The sequence below is a fragment of the Anopheles stephensi genome, unplaced genomic scaffold (assembly GCF_013141755.1).
Source record: "Anopheles stephensi strain Indian unplaced genomic scaffold, UCI_ANSTEP_V1.0 ucontig291, whole genome shotgun sequence".
NCBI lineage: Eukaryota > Metazoa > Arthropoda > Insecta > Diptera > Culicidae > Anopheles > Anopheles stephensi.
The window spans coordinates 18,789-41,714 of record NW_023405226.1 but is presented as its reverse complement, the minus strand read 5'-3'; the positions used below and the strand labels follow the sequence as shown (position 1 = coordinate 41,714).

General features: G+C 43.4%; 2 protein-coding genes across 2 annotated transcripts in view; one reads left to right on the top strand and one right to left on the bottom strand.

The window, feature by feature from the left end:
- LOC118516424 overlaps nucleotides 1-22,521 on the bottom strand; it is a 38,753-nt gene extending 16,232 nt beyond the window's left edge. The window contains exon 1 of the mRNA XM_036062295.1: nucleotides 21,736-22,521. Coding sequence (XP_035918188.1) covers nucleotides 21,736-21,810 — 75 coding nt within the window. The 5' untranslated portion in view covers nucleotides 21,811-22,521. The remainder of the gene's footprint in view (nucleotides 1-21,735) is intronic.
- Nucleotides 763-2,089, top strand: LOC118516425 (serine protease SP24D-like). Its single transcript, XM_036062296.1, has 3 exons — nucleotides 763-1,127; nucleotides 1,191-1,563; nucleotides 1,644-2,089. Exons 1-3 carry the CDS (start codon nucleotides 832-834, stop codon nucleotides 1,791-1,793), a joined length of 819 nt encoding a protein of 272 aa, XP_035918189.1. The 5' UTR covers nucleotides 763-831; the 3' UTR covers nucleotides 1,794-2,089.
- Nucleotides 22,522-22,926: the final 405 nt, after the last annotated feature.

Here is a 22,926-nt window from a genome sequence, read left to right as displayed (position 1 = left end):
GCAATAAAAGCTTAATTCAACAGCTATCTTTTTGTTCATTTCAAGGCTTTTAGAGTAGAAAAGTGCTACTGTAGCCTCGGAAAAAACACTATTCTTCTGATTCATTTTTGCGGAATCGAAGTGTATTTATAAACGAAACAAATGATAAAATAAAATATTGGTGCCGTGAACAGGACACAGATCATTAGTACTAGTTCTGTTATCAGAATATCGGGTCAGATAGAAGACTGTATAATGCTAACACTTCTATGTACCTACATCACTTTTGTTCACAGTTCAATCTTTTCAAGTGCATTTAAATTGCAAACCGTTTACCTTCTATTTAAAAAATGCGTCCCACAAAATAAACGGTCCGCACGTCCTTAATTCCGCCCTACCATTGCTCATCAATAATTTATCGTCCCCGATGAAGCTAAGACCGACGGATACGCTCTTGAGCTGAGCCTCCAAGCTCTTCACTCAAGTGTCCTTGCGCTGTACAGCAGAAAGTATACAGCCGTCCCAGGGTGCGTCCCTTGTACGCCTATTCTGTCCACCAACCACCGACGTTCGCGCCCAACAGTGCCCGTACGGAATTCCCCGCCTTTCAATCTTGACGCGCCAAGACGCGTGTACAGATAAAGTGGCAACCAAGCGAGAAGAGTGGTTCGCCGCTTGTACTTAGGGCGATGCGATGGGAGAGCGAGAGATGTTTGATGACTTGCGTCCACTCGACGACGGCCGCCGATAAGTGGCACCCAATGGTTTGCTTCCGCTTAAATAAGCTTCCCGAGCGTGGGATGGAAATTAGTCTTCCGGTGGATACTCTGAACCGCACGCCAACAAAAAAAAATGGCCATCGACGGTAGTAGTGCACGGCGTGTGATGGTGTTGCTATTCACCTGCCTAGCTGTGGCGTCAGGTTTACGCTTTCATCTGAATGAGCAGAATGACATCGCACCGACCAGTTCCGTGGGTCGTCCGTTCTACAAGGGAGCACGTATCGTTGGTGGATCACTGGCTGCAGACGGACAGTTCCCGCATCAGGTGGCATTGCTGCGATCGAACGCTCTCACCTGTGGAGGATCGCTGATCGATAGTCGCTGGGTGCTGACTGCAGCGCACTGTGTTTACAGCGGTGCAACACTGTAAGTTGCAAGTGATCCTTGCTGGCTGGCTGTGGACGTACTAATGCTCGCGCTCTTCGACAGTGTTCCAGCATCCGCGCTCGTTGTTGTGGCCGGTTCCGTCAGCTTGAATGCCGGTGTACGGCGTACGGTGGCAAGAGTGATTCCACACGAACGGTACGGCAACTTCCAGAATGATGTGGCCCTGCTGCAGTTGCAGCTGGCACTGCCCACTACGGCGTACATCCGACCGATTGCCCTTCGCACGACCAGCGTGCCAGCGGGCAGCGAGATCATTATCTCTGGCTGGGGCCGCACGTACCAGGGTGGTCCAGTATCCACCCGGCTTCGATACAACCGTGCTACCGTAATCCAGGACCAGCAGTGCCGTGCAGCGACCGGTATTTCTAGCGGACTTATCTGCTTTACCTCGCCGGTGAATAATGGTGCCTGCAACGTAAGTCAGATGTCTTCCGACAACCGACAGCACCATCTTATTCCACACATTTTTTTTACTCCACATTTTCCAACACACAGGGTGATTCGGGTGGTCCTGCCGTGCTGAACAATCAGCTCGTCGGTGTTGCTAACTTCATCATCAACTACTGTGGCTCGAGCAGCCCGGACGGGTACGCGAAGGTGTCTGACTTTGTGCCCTGGATTCAGGCAGCGATGCGCCGCTATTAGTCATGCCGCTCGGCTGGTTCGGCGGTGCTGTGATTATTTGCAAAAAAAAAAAAACGAAGAAGCAACACAAATGTGATGGGAAAATATTTATTCACCTGATGCGCCGCGCGTGTGCATGTGACGTCTGTTTGGTAAAGTGGGCGGACGGTTGGGGCAGATTGCAACAACTGATTGTTGTACGCTAGCTACACGCGGTGGTATCTTGTCGATGCACGGGTGGGCGCTTGTGGGAAGTTGGTCTCTTTTAAATTCAGATATAAATAAACAGGGAGTATGTGGATTGTTTTGCATTAAAAGTGGACAGTAAACGTGTGGATTACTTTTATGGTGTAGTTTGAATCGTATTCCATATCTTTCCTTCGTACCGCCTTTTAAACACTGAGAAGAGCCATCTTTCTTCCTTATGTTTCAGTTTACTCTTTATAAGCAAAAGGAGAAAAGTTAGAATGAAGTTTTGGAAGGATTTGATACATTCTATACAATTTTTAAATAGCTGTTCAGCAGCTTCAAATATATATATATATATATATATATATATATATATATATATATATATATATATATATATATATATATATATATATTTTATCAGAAAATATTGGTGTTTAACAGAGACTTACCAATGATTCTCTTTGCATATCTATCATCACATAGTGTCTTAAAGCTCATTGTTACCTCGTTTAAGAAAAAGTATTTTAATTGAATATTGATTCATTCAGAATCGGCTGACGGTTGTAATGGTCTCTTCTTTTTCGTGCAATATTTTAACTGAAATTCATTGCGTATTGTTTGTTTTGTCTGATTTGGGTCAAACATCTATTTTTAATTTAAAACTTTTGTCTTCTCAACGGTTTTTGTTTTGTTTATTGTATGCTTTTATTATTGAAGTAAAGGTTTTACAGGGTGGCTCGGTGGTAGAAATGACAACAGCGCTGGTCTTCATATGGCAATTGAAATCCCCGGGATTCAAATCCCATCCGGACCGTCTTTCGTACTCGTACTATTCGTTCGTATCTTTGAGCCAAGTTCGAGTCTTTGAGTACTCTTTGAGTCAAGAGTACCACATAATTTGCACTATTTTCATTGTAGAATTTGCTTTTGGATTTAGAACAGCGTCCGAGTCGAACATACTAGGAATCAAATCTCAAAATCATATCTAAATCAGTTTTCATCGTTTGACTACAATATAGCAGGATCGTTTGTAATTTAAGCCATAAAAAAGCAGGACAGACGACAGAATAGAAATAGTAGAACAATCCGTAACAGAGCCCTTCGGTGATACGAACCCATTAAGTACGCAATGTATCACCGATAATACTCGCTAAATACTTGAAGCCGCACGTTATGAAACTCATACGGTAATATTCTGGATCTTATACATCAATTTAAAAAATTATCTGGAGCGGTCCGGTGCCCAATCTTCACACGACAGGACCGTGGTTCAAATACCATCAAGACCGCCCCCCGTACGTAGGGCTGACATCTTTGCTACGGGTAAAATCAAGTCACAGAAAACCATACATGGCAGGCCGAGACCTCTTGAGGTTGTAGTACCAAGGAAGAAAAAGATGTTGTTGACTTAAACACTCCGAGTGTAATGTATATCGATATGGAAACGACTCATAATGAGCAATACATTTCCAGTCCCACCAAATCAACCGCATCTGGCCTCCTAGACTTTGTTTATGCACACACTGACCTGGTTTCGTCGCGTTTTGGCCTTGAATATTATCGCAAAATTTAATCATAAGTATTCCCATGGGTCGGCCTGGTGGTAGTTGTGACAGTTGCTACCGTCTTCACACGGTAGGACCGAGGATCAAACCTCATCCGGCCGTTCTCCCATAGTGAGGGCTGACTATCCAACTACGTAATATTATTAAGTCCAGCAGGCCAGAAATGGCAGGAATGATCTTAGAGGTCGTTAGGCCAAGGAAGAGGAAGATGAATTGTCCTAATTATCTGTCCCATTGGAATCACTATTCATTATATAATTAGGGCCATTTTTTGTTGTTCAAGTAAATTTTGTGTTTGATTTTATTAACGTGACATTGAACCCGTAATTTTTTTTATTTTAGCTTATATCGAATGTGATGCCAGTTGCTTTTTAGTCGACCATTAAACGTTTGTAACATTGTTGACATTAACAATGATGAATGTTTTACATATGAAAAACCCATAATCAAAAATTATTTTAACTTGCGTTTACACAGTTGAGTTTTTTTTAATAAAAGAGAAAGGCAATGGTCAGCAAGTCTTGGCCTGCGTTTCTCTGTCTTCCATGGCTCAGTTATTCCCGGAGCTAGGCAGTGAGTCCTGCGTACGAGTTGAGTCTGTACTTTGGTCTGGAAAGGATTCCATGCCCAGTCCTACCAGTTACTAGATGGTTAGAAGAAATGTATGACCCAGAGCTATTCCCTAGCGAAGCGGTAATGAATGGATGCACGTTACTATCGTCAGAAAGTTTTATATGAATGCTAATACACTGAGGAGTACATGAATATTAAATTGCTTATTATCTCACTTTATTCAAAAAATTTCCTTCGTTTTTCAGCTTCAAACGATTTTAAAATATTCAAATTTCTTACTGTATTATCGACTCTTAAAAAAACTCTCAAAATTCAATTTAAATATCAAACCCAGTGGTAATGATAACGCAATTTAGCTGAAAAGCTTCCTTTGAACCTCTTCTTCGTACTCCGAAACCGATCAGCAACCAAAACTCAAACACACCCTCAAGATGCTTTATCCATTTACACTTTGTTTATGCTTTCGAGAAGTCTTTTCCCAACCGTGCTAAACGATTAACCCTCTTTCCCCCATTCGTTTGCATCCTTGCGGGCCACTTAAAGCTACGCACCGTATTTCAACAATACAAACAGATGTGTAACTGTCGAGTACGAGCACTGTTTGCCTCAAGAGCAGTATAATAAGCTTACCCGGATGGGAGCTGTGTATGTTTGCCGTAAAGCTGGCAAAACTGTGAAGTAATCGGCTACCACCCTTCAGGATGGGAATGCTGGAACTTTGGCTTTGGCTTTGGAACCCACAAAGAAGATGGAATGCTCACGCACGGAAAGATTAATTTCGCTTCGTTTGCCACCGTCGAGATACAATCAAGTTCCCATAAACAAATGATAAAACGGGCGTGTGGAAAAGTGTGGAAGAAAGAAAAGCGCCCGGGCTGGCAACGATAAACCCGGTTGCCCGGGAAAACGATGCGTGTGTGATGGATAGATACGTAGAATGGAAGCGAAAGTTTCTGAGTTGACTTTCGCAAGAAGTCTTTATTTATGGCACCTTCCTGCATCATTGTTTTATCCGCATGCCTGAGATCTTTAATGTTATTGATTCAACTTCATGATCGGAGCATCAGTTCGCTCTTGCCGGAGCGCGTCGTTAGTTGTCTTTAAACACATCACCTTTGGCGGGTGCTCGGCACATCTGCTGATAGCTGGTTTTCCGTGCCGTCGATTGCTAAACTTCCTGTTTGGTTTGGTGATTGATGATGAGTTATGTAATGCTTATGATGCTGGCGAACGGCAAAGCTGCTTTGCTAAATTAAAGACGCACTTTTGGGAAGCAGAACCTGAACGAAAGAAACCATCGATTGGCCAAAGATTTCCAAACACTTGAACGGGGAAAAAACGAAACCATCCTTGAATGGACCCGAACCGAACGATAATGGTGGATAATGTGCTCCATAGTTGATGGAGGATAGCGCTAACGAAAAGAAAACGCGAGAAAAGTGCCCGTCCTCTCAAGCTAGAATATGAAAATATCATCAAACACAATTTATTGCTGATGTTGTTATGCTTTACGGATCAGCGCACGAGTGAATGAAGCTGCCTGTGCCTGTTTACTACGCGCTCGCCCACCGAAGTACCGGACCGGCCGGCCGGCCGGCCTTTGGGACGTAACGATTGGGAAATCGAACAGGGACCCGGAGCCGAAACCGCTCGCTACACTATTCCCAAACATCAAACGGAGCCCCCGGGCCGGAGAACCTTGACGGTGGACACGCTAGCTCATGCGAGCAGCCATAACGTTACGTTATGCCAACAGGCAACGCACATACGGATGTGGATACGAGCGTTCGTATGCCAAAATAGATGACCATTGGCTGCAGGTAGTGCAGGAATCGGAATGTCCTTATGCAGAGCAGATGAGGCGTTCGTTTTCGCCTTATCCGGTGCTGCTACTCCAATCAATTGGAAGATGAGCTTGAGTTATCGCCCAAACGGATGAATGATAAAGTATCGTTTTGAAAAAAGCCTAAGCTGCTGCTAGTTGAAAAGGGAAAGAGATAATTTGAAGCATAAGCTAGTAAGGTTTCGATGATGGGAAATATTGGTACAATTTGGCAAGTGGCAAGAGCTTGGAAAGAAATATGCAAATTATGTTGATCAAAGTTGGGAAATGCAAAATATTAAAATGAGTGGGATTGGATCGATAAGCAAAGCATCTCAGCAACTTACTGACTTACTTATCCGGCGCTACAACCGCTTTGCGTCCTTGGCCTGCTCCAACAGTCCTCGATACCGCTCACGGTTTAGCGCCGTCGTCTGCCAATCCATTATCCCGGCCGTTCTGGCGGACGCATCAACGCCATCACTCCATCTCAATTTGGGCCTACCACGCCTCCTCTGTCCGTGTGAACGGCCTAAAAGGACTTTACGGGCTGGGTCGTCCGGTGTCCTTCCCATGACGTGACCAGCTCACCGGAGCCTGGCGAGTTTAATTCACTGCGCGATGGTGAGATCATCGAACAGCTCGTAGAGCTCGTCATTGTAGCGGCTCCTCCATTGTCCTTCCACACATACGGGGCCACAAATCCTTCTGAGCATTTCCCTCTCGAACGCGGCTAAGAGGGCTTCGTCAGTTTTGGACAGAGTGCATGTCTCTGAGGCTTATATCAGTACTGAGTTTATAAATGTTCTGTACAGTATCAGTTTCGTCCGTCGCGACAGGTATTTAGAGTAGAGAAGTTTCCTCAGGCTGCAGTATGACCGGTTGGCAGCCAGCACATGAAATGAGGTGAAGTTTTGGAAGACATCGAAGTTGCGGTCACCTATCTGTACATCACCCCTGCGTAAATCAGTGTTTGTTAGCAGGGCCGATGGTGGTGCCACCATAATTTTGGTTTTCGCCTCGTTAATCTCCAACCCGAGGTTCTGTGAGCTTTCTGAGAGCCTCAAACCAATGATGTCTATGTCATCAGTGCATGCCAGGATCTGGATTGACTTATAGAAGATGGTCCCCGAAGTTTCCACCTCCGAGTCGCGGATGGCTCTCTCTAGCGCCAGATTGAAAAGGAAACAGGCTAGCCCATCTTGGTGGTAGCAAAGGGCCCTGAGAGTTTTCCATCCACCTTCACCTGGCATGTGATGTTGGCCATTGTCATTCTTACAAGCCTGATAAGCTTGGCCAGGATTCCAAAAAAGCTCCTTGCGTCGTACAGTTTTACCCTGGCTATGCTGTCATAGGCGGCTTTAAAATCAAGGAAGAGATGGTTAGAGTGGAGCTGCTGCTACGCCATCTTCTCCAACATTTGCCGCATCGTGAAGATCTGGTCAGTGGTTAACTTTCCGTTTCGGAATTCTCTCTGATAGTTTCTGACTATCTCTTCAACGAATGGGACAAGTCAATCTTGTAAGATTAGGGAGAAAAGCTTGTAGGCGGTATTCAACACCGTAATACCCCTGTAGTTGCTGCACTCTAGCCTATCTCAACAACACAAATATGAAAATAAACCTTTTTTCAATTTTTGTGGATGTGTAAAAAGTTTCACGATGACAAAACAAGTTTAATAGAGTTGTTTTATTTATTAATTTATTAAATTTCATTTTATTTTGATTATTTACTTATTTATTTATTTATATGTCTATTTATTTATTCAAAAAAAAATAATATTCGTTGCGTTTATGTATTATTTTGCTATTTATTTATTTATTAACTTATTTTTTAACCTGTTCATTTATATTTTTATCTGCGTATTTATATTTAAAAATATATTTTAAAATATTCATTGGGTTTATTTACTTTTTTATTTATTTATTTATTTATTTATTGAGTATTACGGTCCGATGCCGTATTGTCACTTTTTTTTATTTTTACTTTACTTTTTTATTTATTTATTTTATAAAATTTTCATTGCTTTTTTTCGTTTATTTTGGTTTTTATTTGTTATTACGTCGATCAAATAACACAAAAAAAATCCAAAAATATCCAAAAGTTGGTACACTAGGGAATTTCAGAACAAAACAAAGACCAAACCCTTGCACTCATTATTCAAAATTATAGTTCGTATGAAAGGCCAGGTTCAAAGCAATTACAAAATTCATCTATTCTATGTTAACTACTGTATAACCATAATTCTAGATTAATAATCCTCGCTAGGAAGCGTCATAGATATCGCCTTAACATCTATTAAAATCGGTTAAGCCAAATTTGCCCAGCATGTTCCAAGCTCCTAGCATCAGCTAAGAAAAAAGGCCCTTAATTAAATTGAAGAGTTCAATATACCAAACAGCTCAACGAAAAAAATACGTAAAACGGCCGCCATTGTTCACATAACGTCCATAAATTCCTTATTAGCAATAAAACATGTTAATATTTCCTTACCCTTTTTACACGTTCACAGGACGCGCAGAGCTCTCAGGTCGTAGTCACAGTTCGTTCGGCTACTACTGCTTCCACAAAGAAAGCACTAATCCGTCGTCTTACACCACTTCTTATCATGCCTTTCAATTAACACCCAGTTGAACCTTGAAATAGATCCTTAGGATTAAACTATTGTGTTCAGCCTCACCGGCGAACCTCGGTCCAACGCCAGCCTAACATTATTCTCCACTGCTTTCGTGCGCACGCTCTCGTGGTAAGAATGTGAGACGAGATCAGACGACTGTATAATCCTGCTTTACCTCGATGCAGGGCACAGCAAATCCAGCGACTTAAACTTTTCCTATCTACTTTATGCAAATGGTGCGCATTTGACGCGATTCTTCTCGCACCCGTCCACCGCACCATTTCGCAGTATTCACGTTCGAAGCTCATAAAGCGGGAAAGGGGCGCTGCGAATAATGGAAGACAAAAAAAAAACAACCAACGAATGTCACCCCATCATTTTGCGACACTGATACGGGCGCATTTTTCCTCGCAAAGCGTTACCCACACAATGGGGTTTATGGGGCCTGGTAAACGGGTCTTCCTTCGGCGCGGCATTATGTATTATATTTCCTTTCCGGCCAATCCGAACCACGCTCACACGAAGCACTCGAAAGTGTAATGAAGTTAGCGCGAAATGCGATCGCTTTCGCCGTCGAACCGGGACCGGATACTGTTGACCGTGTTTGATTGGATTCTTCAAATTGGGCTGCGGTAATGCTTTGGGGGTGGTGATTTTTTTGTTGTTGCAATATTTCGTTGAATTTGTTGCAAGGTTAATAATACATTTTTGTCCGCGAATTTGCGGGGGTTTTTGGGAACTTAATGGAACCAACTTTTAAATGTTTCTTGTTTGTATTATTTTGCACGCGTACCATTCATTTTTCTTTGGTGAACCAACATCAAGGATAGCTCTTTGGTATTTTTGCATTTGTTTAAAGTTTTCTTGGAAAAAGGGAAACTGTCCAATCGGCACGAGCTCCAAAAGGTAGGAACAAACGAACCGTCCGGAGCCATCGGAACCCTCGGAACCATCCGTAACTGTTGGAATCGTCCGGAATCCTCTTATAATTCTTCCGTATTGTATCCCCAGCATCAAGCGTCATTAAAATTATCAAGCCCTATATTCTTTTAAAATCGTTGGCCTATTTGGCAAAAGTAAGCACATCTTCGCTAATTCCAGTCGCTAATTCTGGATTCTGTTTTACGGTTCCAGTTGTATCCGTCAAATCCGACGATTCTGGATGGTTCCGAACGGTTCTGACGATTCCGATTATTTAAAAGGTTCTTACGGTTCCGGGCAATTCCGGACGGATCTGACGGTTCCTAAGGATCCAAAAGGTTTTGGACGGTTGTAAGCGATTCCGAAACGATTCTCCATGGAACTGACGATTCCATTTCCTCTTAATCGAAACTGGAGTCAAACCAACCGGACCGAAGAGGAACCGTGGGTGCATTCACCCATCACTAATAAGTTGATTGCAATATTAATTTTATTTACTTATGTTTAATATTTACTAACAATATATTTAATATTTCTTCTTCTTCTTCTTCTTTCTTGACCTGAAGATCTTTAAGTTCGTGCCTACCATTTAGGACTGGTCAGGGCTCTAAGGCCATGGCTTACTATATTTTTTGACAGTTGGATAATAGGTCCTCACTATGGGGGAAAGGCCAACATGAGCGCTCAAACTAATATTTATATTTATTTTTCACATTGTTAAGAACGGCTCAAATTAATATTTATATTTATTTACTCATACAAATATTATGTTTCATAGATAATTCAAAAGGAAATAAAAACTATTCACGGGGAAAGTTTTACCTCTTTGATGATGATTTAATTTCCAAGCTTAATAGCATTCGCTTGCAATATTTTAACTTTCCTTCCTTTAATTACTTTCTTTTCTCTATCGCACCGTTTGTGACTGATTGCCCGTTGCAAATTAAAAGACACCGTTACATTAAAAGTAGTCTGCACTGCAAGTTAAGTGACACACACCTTGCTCCCTGTACATGGAATGCCATCAACAGGTGGCGAATGAGAGTTTTATGCATAAAAAGAAAACATTTAAACTTTACTCTGCTAGACACAGACCTTGCCGACGCTTGCTAAAAAAACAAGAAAATTGAAACAAAAAGAAAGAGATAATCGCAATGGCCAGCAAAACAAAAAAAAAACCCCGATAATCGAATAAGTTTGTCGAGTGCAGTGAAGCGATGTGAAGAGTAAAAACAAAACGACCGGCAGAAAATTGTTACCAAAGCCCGAAGCGTTCCCATATTACTCTATCCTATCTTATTGCTACAGTGTCGCGATACATTTATTGGTGAATCTGCAATTGACACTGGCTTAAGAGGTACCGCCGCCAGGAGGGTCGTGCGTTTTTTTTTATTGGCAAGTCGCACAACCAACCAACGCAAACATCACGAAAAGCTTTTACCGAACGGCGAACTGTTGACCGATCTCACTCTCTCTCTCTAGATACGGGTTTGTTTGTTTGTTGCCAGAAAAGAAACGAACTTTTTGTGTGTAGTAACATTGTATTGTTGTAACATTTTTCGGTTCGATCTGTTAAGTGATAGGGAAAATTTGTACCGTAGGCGTAGAATTACTTTGCTCGGGTTTGCTGGAAAACTGGGCAAACGGTACAGGCTTCCCCAAAGCTACCTAAATCAATTATGGTAACCAAACCAAACCACTGTAGAATGCTGACTGCAGTGGGGCTGCCTGCTGTCCCGTATCCTGGCTGAACCTCCTGAAAATCTGGTAAACCGGATGTGAGTGTGAGCAGGATTGACAGGTCCGTAAATAACTTCAACCTCAATCGAATCAACAAAACGCGTCCCGGTAGATGAGATGCAGTGATTGTAATAATGCAAACACATGTGAAGCGAAACGAAAACGAGGCCCCATTGAAACAATGATTGGCTTGGAAACCTGTTTTTGTTTTGCCTTTGTTTTTTTTTTCTTCCGTCTGGGCTTTATTTTTCCTTGCATCCGGAACCAACGGAAGGTTACAGGGTTGTTGTGGGTGCTGACAAAGTCAATCGAGTTTGTGGTATGAGGGAACAGAAAATCTCACACCAGCTCATGGGACCGCCGGAGCGAAGGCATGTCGAATATCGGGACCGATGAAAAGGTTTTTTTGCCTGATGGAAGCTTACCGATCCCAACGTAAATCTCTAGACGATTGCTGTGAGTTGGGTGGGTAAGGTTGTCCGGTGAGTTACTTCAAAGATGGATGAGAAAACATATCACCATTCATCTATTGTTGTGAGATGACGGAAGTGAGCGTAACGATGCTAGTAGCAGCGTGGTGTTGACTTATTTCTCAACGAATATATTTATAATATACGACGTCCTACTAACTCATGTTGGCTGTAAAACATCCGAGTCAGCAAAATATTTGTAATAATTTATCTCAAAAAGCTATCATATCACCAGGCCGTTTTAATTGAATGAAACCAAAATCTCAAAAAGTTTTTCAAGCTATGTAGCAGGAAAAATATGAGATTAAATTTTGCGTACTAAATATTTGAAATATTAAAGCATCGAGCTATTGGAAATTTCAAAATTCAAATTATTGGTTCTCATAGGAGTGTTTGTGAAGTTTGAGAACGCTTTAAGATCGCTTTATGAGAACCGGGCAGATACAACTGAAGAGCTTACAAATAACATTTTTTTATGAATTTTTGGACAGTTCAACATCGATTTCAAGAGATTGAAATGTCCCTGGCTTGCAGTCTTAGGAAAATATGCCAAAAATGCATGATCCATGCATCAGATACTGGGCGCCTCCATTGCTATCTTCGCATGGGAATAAATATAAAACTATAAATTACTATACGTAAATGCATAAGTAAAAATAAATAAAATAAGGTGTGGCAACCAGAGCATCCTACCAAGACAAAAATATTAGCAAGTACACGAACTCGTGTCCACGCACCCGTAGGAATCGAATTTAGTAGGAATCCAACAAAGAACGACGAATTGCCACATGGGTAGAATCGGGCGAGATTAGAGTTCTCGGGAAGGCTCCAGACTGGAAAAAACTGGTAAAGGACAAGCGGGCAAAGGAAAAGACAAAGCGAAAGAGGATTTTGGATACGGGCAGGACGCTATATAAACGGCTGCAAATCCGTACTGCATATCCGACCACGACGAGGAAACCTTCTTCCGGAGGACCCCCTGGAAGGAAGGAAGGAAGACCCCAAGAAGGAAGGAAGAAGAGAGCGGGAAGAGGAAATAAAAGTAGGATACCCCAAGACAATCCTAGAAAGTAATTTTAATTAAATTTATTCAATTTTGCTCTTCTTCTACATCATACAGGCATTTTGAAAACAATATTTCTACCCTACCTTAATGGCAATTCTTAGACAATTAAACATGATCATGAAAATCGTTTTGAGCCTTGGTGAACGGTTGCTGCCCCGTTATGGCTACAATACGATTAAGTTACTTTCTGCAAAATAGGCTAATCCAATGTATCATATGGACTATAGTTGGAGTGGGGCGGTCCGGTGGCCGAGGAGATAACGGCGCCGGTCTTCACACGGCAGGACCGGGATTCGCAGACCGCCTCCCCGTACGTAGAGCTTGACTAGGCTTTGCTACAGGTAAAATTAAGTCACAGAAAGCCAACAATGACAGGCCGAGAGCTCATGAGGTTGTAGTGCCAAGGAAGAGGAAGATAGTTGGAGTCATATTTTTGTCTCATCGATCGACGGCGCAACTAAATTTGTCCGTCAAATGCTCATCACACAAAAGGTAAAAGCTTCATATTTGATGGTAACAGGTGACATGATGGTAATCATGTATATAACAATTTTTGTGTCTCAAACAGTAACCTCCAATTAATTCCCAATTTCAGAAAAATAGTGAAAAATTAAGCTCCGAAGACGAAATGACGAAATTAAAATGGGATTCTAGATGAAAGGAGTTAAAATACCAAAAACTCCCTTATAAAAGAGCAATACTGGCTTGTCCTGCGTAAAGGAACAAAAAAAAAGAGATCTTATTGGAAGACTTCTGGGGGAATCATTCACCTAATCATTAAAAAGGAAACAATCTATGACATAGAATTTAATATGAGAGTATCGCGTTCAAGTTGGGACTGTATAATGTACAATGTTGCTATAATAACGCGCAATTTCTACAGGATTTTCATCACCATTTATGCTATTTATCTGATACCTTCATTAGGCAACATCAAAGTAAGGCAACTCTAGGCAGTAAGGCTCTTAGGCAACATCAACGTAACCAGACGATGAAGCATTACATTTCTTAAAGCTTTTATCAAAAAGGTAATTGAATATTGTTTTAGATGTTAAAATATGTTGTAAATTTTGATTTGTATTAAAATTATTGGTAGGATATGCCTTAATAAGCCCAACTTTCGGAATAAAACTCATCGAACGAACAAATCATCAACTGTAGTCTCTCTACTGTTTTAGACCTCTCTCTGGGACATCAAATAAGAAATCTTTTTAAACAATCTTCTTTTATAAAGCATACGTCTTAGGGTTAGCATTGTTGATGTATTAAATTTATACAAAAACTTATTCCAAAAATCCCTCAAGATGGTGACAGCTCGATAAGCTTCATAACGATATTCATCTTTATACTACTGGCCTTCATTTGTCCACTCACCGACACAGCAATGTCTGTATCGACGCCATCCACCAGAAGAATCTTATTTAAATACATCCATCTGGTGAAGGTCATGGCGATGGTGATGAGTGTCCGTCCATCCGATGCCGAAACATGGCTACGCTCATTAGCAACTTAAATCATTCCACCTGCCCACGGGTGGGGGATGCGAGTGTTGCTGCTGTAAGCGTTGATTCGATTCGACAGCTTATGCTAATCCAATTAGAAATTAGAAAGCTGTTCTCAGCTAGTGCACTCCAATGCAGATGACATTCGGCCTGCAAAACGAACATGCTCCGTAAACCGTACCGTCCTTCACAGTGGACTCTCTGCTTAAGCAATTATTTCTTCACCAGCACGCGCTCTATCCGATGCTTAATCGAACGGAAACGAAGTATTCACTATTATGGTCCGCGTTTTCTTACGCGCACTATAATCACTGACGTACACTGGGGCTGAAAAGGCACAAAACACTACACACCCTACCGATTTCCCCATCAGCAGCACCGGTGGCGTTGAAGTGTTTTCGATTTAATTGAACCAATTAATGGTACGCGCGGCATATGCTGCAACTAATGAGTGTACATAATTTGCCTGCACCTGAGTGCTCGCTTTGATGGTAAATATTCATATTTTAGGGCAAGAACACATCAAACGAGCAGAGGTTTATGGGGGTTGGGGCACATTGTATTAGAATATCGTTATCGAATGTAAATCCACCACATCGTTGAGCGAAAGCTTCCACATTCGCTGTCTCATGTATCGATTGTATTCGCACACACTTTCTCTCTCTTGCGTATCTGAAGCCCTATCGGCTAGTCCGCAGCACTAGAAGATGCTTCAGTTGGACATCACCTAAACCTATTAGGGAACAAATTGAAATATGCTCCCAAGCAAGCAATTGCTTTGTTACCATTACTGGCATTAAACAATCGGAAAGGCCCCAAGTGTGCTGAGTCAATTGTTTTGCAGAGACTTATTCCTCCATTTTCCAGCCATCCCAAAGCCATAAGCTTTTAAAAGCAATTTAAACTTTACGTGCATCGTCCTTCCGCTTTCAAATGTTTATCATAACTTCAATGTTGGGCAATGTTACTCGCAAAATGGTTCTGGTGCAATCTTTCCGTTCCGTTACGGTAAGCATCCGATGCCCTAAAACTCTCGCACAGCACTCTGTGCGCTCATAACGACCCCACCGCTATGACGACCCATCTCCGATTGTCCTAATTACCCAAAGGGCGCAAGTAAACAAACCTATTTTACTGAGAATCTGGTACAAGCAAACAGCAACCGTGGCTTTCACGCGGAGGAATCCTGGGGTTCCGGCAGCCATGTGACAGCAACCATCTGCGTCAGGGATCGCGGTCGGTGGAAGCTGGTGAAGCGAGAAATCGAATCGAACTTGAATCGTACCATTAGTCAACAAGATAAACGACATGGATTCTGTCAACCGTGGTCTGTCGTTCTCTAAAATTCAGACGCTGGCTGGCCGTGAGTGAGCACGGTGGTGGTGTAACGACACGAAACCCGATATCCCGGATGTTCGAAACCGGAAATAGACATTCGCTCCACATACATCTGCCGGATGTCGGATTGCCTTGGCAAGCTTGTTACCGAGCTCTCTCTCTCTCTGCCCCATCCACACTGGGCTCGAGATGATATTGTCTTGTTAGGTGCGAGAATTCCGAGAAGATGTAAGCGTCTCCCCTGCCGACTGCCAGCCTTACTGGGAAACGCTCAACAGGTTGGCCCCGATGGTTGAAGACGTGCTGGCCTCCGATTGACCGAACATCCCATTAGGGGAATAATAATTGAGAACGAGGACGCGTGCTGGTGGGATTGACGTGTTTGCCCGTGGTGACCTTCTTTCCGGGAGGTGAGCGCGATCTTCCCGTGCTGCGTACGGAAAACCCAATTACGGAACAGGAATAGGACAAATTCATTTGCTTCATGAATCTAGCTACATATTTTAGAGTGTCGGCCCGTGTCCACTTCATGCTAGCCGACACTGCTGGAAAAGAACGTTCTTTCGAATGGGCTCCCTGCGATGTTTCCCATCAGCAGCTGCTTCGTTATTCTTCGCCCGCATGTCGCATCCTTACGATTCGCGTAATTAAATCGTTAATCCCTCGGGAAGCAGCTGCAGCAGCGGCGTACGGTTTTACGGGTGCACTTCCATGGAAAATCCTGCCCGAAACGTTCATCTCATTTCGCAAACGCATCCCAGGACAACGCGCTCTGCCAGTGCCGAGGGTGTCAAGTGGCGTACGATGAACTAGCTAAATATGCTGCCCCCAAGGAGTGGAACAACCCGGCACCCGGCGAGAATGAGGATGGGTTGGAAAGGATTAGACCACCGCAGGAACAGCAGCAGCGGATTGCTGGCCCCATTTTCGGAGTGGTAGTGTTTTAGATGGAACTGAACGCGTAATCCTGTTTCCTTCGAGTCGACGTTGACTCGCTCGGAGACGTGTCGGTTAGGAATGCATCATATCCTCAATGAGCGTAGAGATGCTAGCGTTACAGCAACGTAATGCTTTCGTAACGGTGTAGTAGGAAGAATTTTGCAGAGATTGTGTCGGATAAAATGTGTCTGTGTGTGTGTGTGGTTTTTGTGGCATCAAATGAACTTCCTCAAATCCTTAATAAATTGAGAATGCAGGGAGACAGCAAACCGGGAAGTTTTAGGTCAATGCAAACCGTTCAAGCAAGCACTAAATACCTACTCGTGGTTAGTGATGGAGTGATGTGATTTCCTCCATAACATACTGATCCTGTTAGACATCCTGTTTGGTGTTTTGGCCATAGTCACTGGCCCTATCTCATGTAAGCCCCTTGTTTCGACTTATTGGACTTATGTTTGTCGCACTACCGAGTGATAACGAATTGCTAACGATTTGGGAAAAGTTTTAGATAAGAATTTCTCTGGGAAATTGTGCTCCTTGTTGTATCATGCAGTATTCTCGTAAGATGTTGTTTTGACTAATTTATTTATTAACAGTAGCATTTCTTCGTTTGAGCCGAAAAGACTTTCAAGTAAATTTAATAACTCTTTATTCATTGTATAACGATTTCTCCATTGTCTTTCCACACATTTGTAGCATCTGGGCATCTTCCTCTCGATGGCATCTAAAAGAGTTTCATCAAAATCCATGCCTTAGAGGCGTATGTGAGAACAGGGACTATGATTGCCTGATACAGCTTCAGACAGTTCTTGAGGCTGTAGTATGACCGATTGACAGCCTACACTCTGGCACGTTCCTCAACATCAATGTTGTTCGGTCGGTCCTGACTTTTGACCCCTCAATTGTGTCACCATCAGTTTACTGTTCAATATTGCTCTGGTAGGTGTTATGCGAAGCGCGGGCTTCGATATTAGAGGTACGCTTTCCACCCGGTCTCTCCAATTCCTTGGCTTCGCGGATGACATTGACATCATCGGACGGACATATGCGGCGGTGTGCGAGGCGTACGACCGACTCGAAAACGCGAAGCCGATAGGATTGGATTGAGGATCAATGCGACGAAGACAAAGTACCTGCTTGCCGGAGGCTCTGACCGTGATAGAGCACGACTCGGAAGCAGAGTATGAAAAACGATCGTAACTTCGGACAACAAAGTTAGTAGCGAATTCCGAAGGCGCATTGTTCAGGGAAATCACGCCTACTACGGGCTCCACAGACTCCTGAGACCCAGAAGACTCCTACAACGCACGAAATGCGCTATTATATCGCCAACTGAAACGGCCGGTAGTCCTCTACGGGCACGAGTCCTAGACTATGCTGGCGGAGGACTCCAATGCACTCGCCATTTTCGAGCGGCAAGTGCTACGGACTATCTTTGGCGGTGTGTGCGAGCAGGGCATGTGAAAAAGGAGGATGAATCACGAGACAACTGAGCTGTTTGATGGCCCTAATATTCTGACTTGATTCTGGCCCTGATAGGAAGAAGAAGAGGAAGAATCTTCAACCTGAGGTATAGTGCCGCTTTCTTGATCCTTTGAAATGCTTCTGCTACGTAAGCTTCTGCTACCTCAAACCAATGATGCCTGTGTCATCAGCCAGGTTCATGCCGGGATCTCGTTTGGCTTGGAGACGATGGTCTCCGAAGTTTCTACCTCTGAGTCACAGATGAATCTTCCTAGCACCTGATTGAAGAGAAGACTGGTAAGCCCATCTCTCTCGCGACGAATGATGAGCCACCAAAGCCTGACGAGTCTAATTCACTGCTAATCATTGCTCCTAACCTAATCCTTACTCTACAAATTATAAATCGGAATCAAAAACCCATATCCACTTAATATATTTCTGCAATATTACTTCAATTTCTAACTAAACAACGGCTAATTTACTGCAATTTTAAATTACCTTAGAGCGATATGTAGCTACTTCGAAGCCATTCATCTCGCGATAAAATAAAATAAAAAAACGATCCTTTCCCCAAGCAAAAGAATACAAAGCGAACAGCATTCAGGGCTGCAATAAAAAAACAGTCCTGAGACACACAAAACCCTGCACCACCAACACAAGCTTGAGCTTGTTGTCAACTGCACAAGTACGCTATTATAAACGCACAATCTGCATTCGTCTGCACAATATATGGGATTAGTTTTAATATTCATCTCCCCCCCCCCCCCCCCCTTCCATAACGGCAGCATAATGGCAACATTATCCATTGTTAAGCATGACCTTCACCAACTTGTCCATTGGTTCCTGTGCCGGGAAAAAAAAATCCTTTTGTGTGAACCGATCCCCATTATTTCCATCGCGTCACCACCATCACCAGCACCCGGCCAGGCACTATTGTGGCAAATGTTTTCGCTCGAAAGCTTCCATTCAAAAAACGATCGGGAAAAAGAAATCGTGCTGCACATTGTTGGTCACCACACACACACACACTCACTGGGTGCCCAGTGTCCTAACTACCATACGGGGCTGTTTTTTAGCTTCTTTCCCCAGCAGAACAGCTTCCCACGAGCGGAGGTTCAAGTGAGGTGGATGGTTTGAGAGCCGGGTCCATACTTGGCCGGCTCCACCAATAATAAGGGTACACTCTCGACGTTAACAAAGCATTCCATTACCGAGACGGAACTTCCTGTTTTGCTTTTTGACGTTATTTTGTAGTTCACAGTAGTTGGGTTGAAGTGGGGAGTGATGCTGAAGGTATGCGTTGCTGCTGTAATTTGAATGCATGTCAGATTTGAGCTCCGTGTGCTTCTCCGGTAACACTCTTGAAGCTTGCGACCACTACGAAAACCCGAGGCCGTCCAACAACTTGAGCTCTCGGGCGAAACAAAATTGAGTGCCCGTTGGAGACGGAGGACACATAAGGTTTGGCTAAGCTCCCCCGTTCGAGGTTGGCAAGAAGCGTGTATGCAAAGCCTTAACTACTACGACTCCCGGGTGTTGGGTGTCCTTCTGCCGGTGGGTGAAGTTCTTTTTCGTGTCCACTTCCGAGGGTTTGTGCAATTTAATCTTTCCGAGTATCCGCACGCCATGTATCATCCGCCCGAAATCCTAAGAGATACACTCCCGCTCGAGTATTAGCCCCAACTCGCTCTCTCTCTCGAGTAGCACAATTTCGACGGACGGATAATAATTACCGCCCAGGAAAACCACCCGGGAAAACCTCACGGACGTCCCGGATTATGGTGGTGGCCACTTAGCGAGCGTTTCGGGAACGGGCCAACCCTCCGGATGTGTCTCCTAATCCCATTGCTATTGACCTACGGGTGGACGGCAAAAATGTAGGTTTCCCTACCGAATCAGGTTGCCTCGTTCAAGGGCTACAGAAGGTTAGCCCGAGAAAACTTCTTCCACTTCCTCCAGCTATTCTACCCTCCAGAAAGGGGGTGATACACCGTGACATAGGATAAAATTTACTGTCCTTGGTGTGCTCGGTTTTTCGCGCGAAATCTGTGCCAATGTTCCCGTTTTCCTTCGCAAACAAAAGGCCTGACCCAATGAGGTCAGCAAAATTGCGTTTAGCAACGAAGCAGAAGAAAACCTTCGCCGCGTTTGAAGAAACGATCAGCATGTAATGATTGATTGATTTTTGGTGGCCTCTTTTCAACTGTCCTCCGTCGACGGTTGACGGCACACCGGTCGGTAAAAGGCAAATTGTCCTTACCTTGCTGTTCTATTCTTTTACTCCCAAAACCGGAACCACACGGCACGGCACGGTTTGATTTAATTTTATCTTTTATCTCTTTAATGGTCAACCGTTTAAGGGCGCGCGTTAGCGGTGTTGTGGTAGTAGCGCCACTCCCAGTGCTGTGAACAGCGGAATTTCCATTCGGGAAAAGCTCGATACAAAGCGTCTTAATCAGCGGTAATTAATGACGAATTAAAATGATTCATTTGAAGCTGCGAATGCTGCCCGTGTAAAGGTCATCGCGTTGTTGCATTAACGCCTAAAGGTAGGCTATTTGGTGTTATTATTCGTACAGCAGCTTTAAGGTTAATTTGCGATGCTTGTACTGCCGTTGTTGGTTCGTTTACCTTAAAGAACGACCATATACCCCAAGATGATAACAATTCTTGGCCGCTTTAATGGCGTTTTTTTTCTAAAGCTTCAACTATGTTTGCTTTCTTTGCCGAACGCAAACCTCAAGCCCGGTACCTACAAGTGATTTTGTATCCAATTTCAACCCTCCCGAAGAAGACCGTTGTCGTGAAGATTCCTTCAAGGGATCGACAGTTGTTTACGGTTAAAAATAGCACCGGAACAATCTCTGTGCATCGTTGGAAGAAGCATTAAAAAATTTGAAACATTTTGAATACGCGCTCTGTCTGTTTGTCCCCCTTTTTTCCCCGCTGCCAAGTGACTTTGAACTTTGAATAATAATGTAACTAGTCCTTTCTTAATAATGTAACTAGATCAAAAGGAAGAAATCCCGCATAGTCCTGTTGGAGAATAATTCTTTTCCCCAGCAGTGAGTGTGAGCAATGAGCTATGATTTGTTTTCGCCCGAAAAGCTTTCCGTTTTCGTTCCGAGGATATACTATCCTTCATGATTGTAAACACATTGAGGAACATCTTTTTCAGGATTTTTTCTCCCATCCTGCAATCTTTGGACGATAATTCAAGTAACGGTTAGCGGCCGTTTGTCCGCTTCATCGATTTTCATCCGATGTTGGTCGTTGCGTGACAAATGCTATTAGGGGGCAATTAGGACGCTGATAGCTATTAATAAACGCGTCAACGCGAATTGCTGGCAGCTTCATCGTCGTCCGTTCTGGGTTTTGTTTTTTTGGGGAACTCAATTTCGCTAGCCTCAGTGGTGGTCGACCATGGCAGGCAAGAACTTCATCGATCCGACGTGACGACCGGTCGCGTCATCGATTAGGAGTGATTTATTCGCACAGCCCGCAGCCGGAGCTTATCGGACAGTGAGCTAAGCGAAGAAGAGCACGGATTTTGTGCGGTAGTAAAACTGTGTCGTTCGAATTGACAGCAGTAAATCGGTTGTGGCGCACTGGGTGCGGCGATGAATCATTTCGGTTAAGAACTTTGAGCGTTATAACTCAATATTTTAATGATTAATCCACAGCTCTTTAAGGCCTTGAGGTCTACAGCAAAAAGAAAGTTCCCTAAAAATATCAGTCAAGTGTGCGTACTCACCAGTGTGTAGATGACGCTCGCAAAGCTTCCCCGGCGAACACTTCGCCACAAGCAACAGGAATGCAGGATGGCCATTCTGTATTGTACTCGCCGTAAGCCGTGGTCAGTAGAAATTCTCCTCAGCGGATTTTTATTTCTCGAGCTACCTTTTCCTCACACTTATAAGACACACACACACGCAAACACCGTACACCTCAAGCTATACTAGCTGTTTACTTAAAAGCACCATCAATGAGGGTTTAGGTTTTTTCCTGGGTTAGCCGGTTACTGTGTGTTGGAAGTCCTGCTTTTCCAACTCCAACTTTTTCTCGGTTCACCGTGGCAACCCTGGTAAGATTAAATTTCCTAGTGCGTTTGATGGCGGCGAAACGCACACGCCGATCCTCAGGTGTACGTACGATTGACCTTTCGAAACCGAACCGAACCGGCTGCTGAAACCGTTGTTGGTGGTGGTGGTGGTCGTTGTGCAGAAAGTTAAAACAAACGCACCGAAGCCCTGCTTTCTGTTCGTCTGAATTCAATAGACATTAAACAAACCGTCGCCGAACCACTGGGACCGTACGGGGGATACATTTATTTTTGTAGCACACACAAACACACGCGCACGGTGGATTTTTCCGTTCGTCTGTATCCATGGCGGCAAGGTGCGTTCGCAAGTGACGAAGGTTTTCTTGAACCTCCTTTTCACTGGGTTGTTTTCCTATTTTCTCTTTGCTTTTCGATAAATTTTTAACAATGCAGGATCAATGGATGTCTACAGACGCTCGTTGTTGTTCGATGCATTGAATCTTTGGAGGTTGGAAAGAAAGAGAAAAAAATGGATATCAATTTAGTGAAGAGTTTACACCATTCATTTATCATTTTATACTAGCATATTCCAATTTATCTTATATGAATGCATTGTAAAGAATTTTAAAACTGTATGCCTAGTTTACCTTACCAATACTAGTATTATGGTGTTGATGCCTATAAGATGCTCTCCCTGGCACCACAAGATCCCTGAGATTGTTCCATGGTTGATTCCGAAACGGAAAATCAACTAATGACCAGATCTTCTCCGTGCAGCAAATGTTGGAGAAGATGCGGAGCAGCAATTTCACTCCTACTATCTCTTCGTCGATTTACACCATAGCAAGGCTGAAATCCTGGAAAAGCTTATGGCCAGGAATGACAATGGCCAACATCATGTGT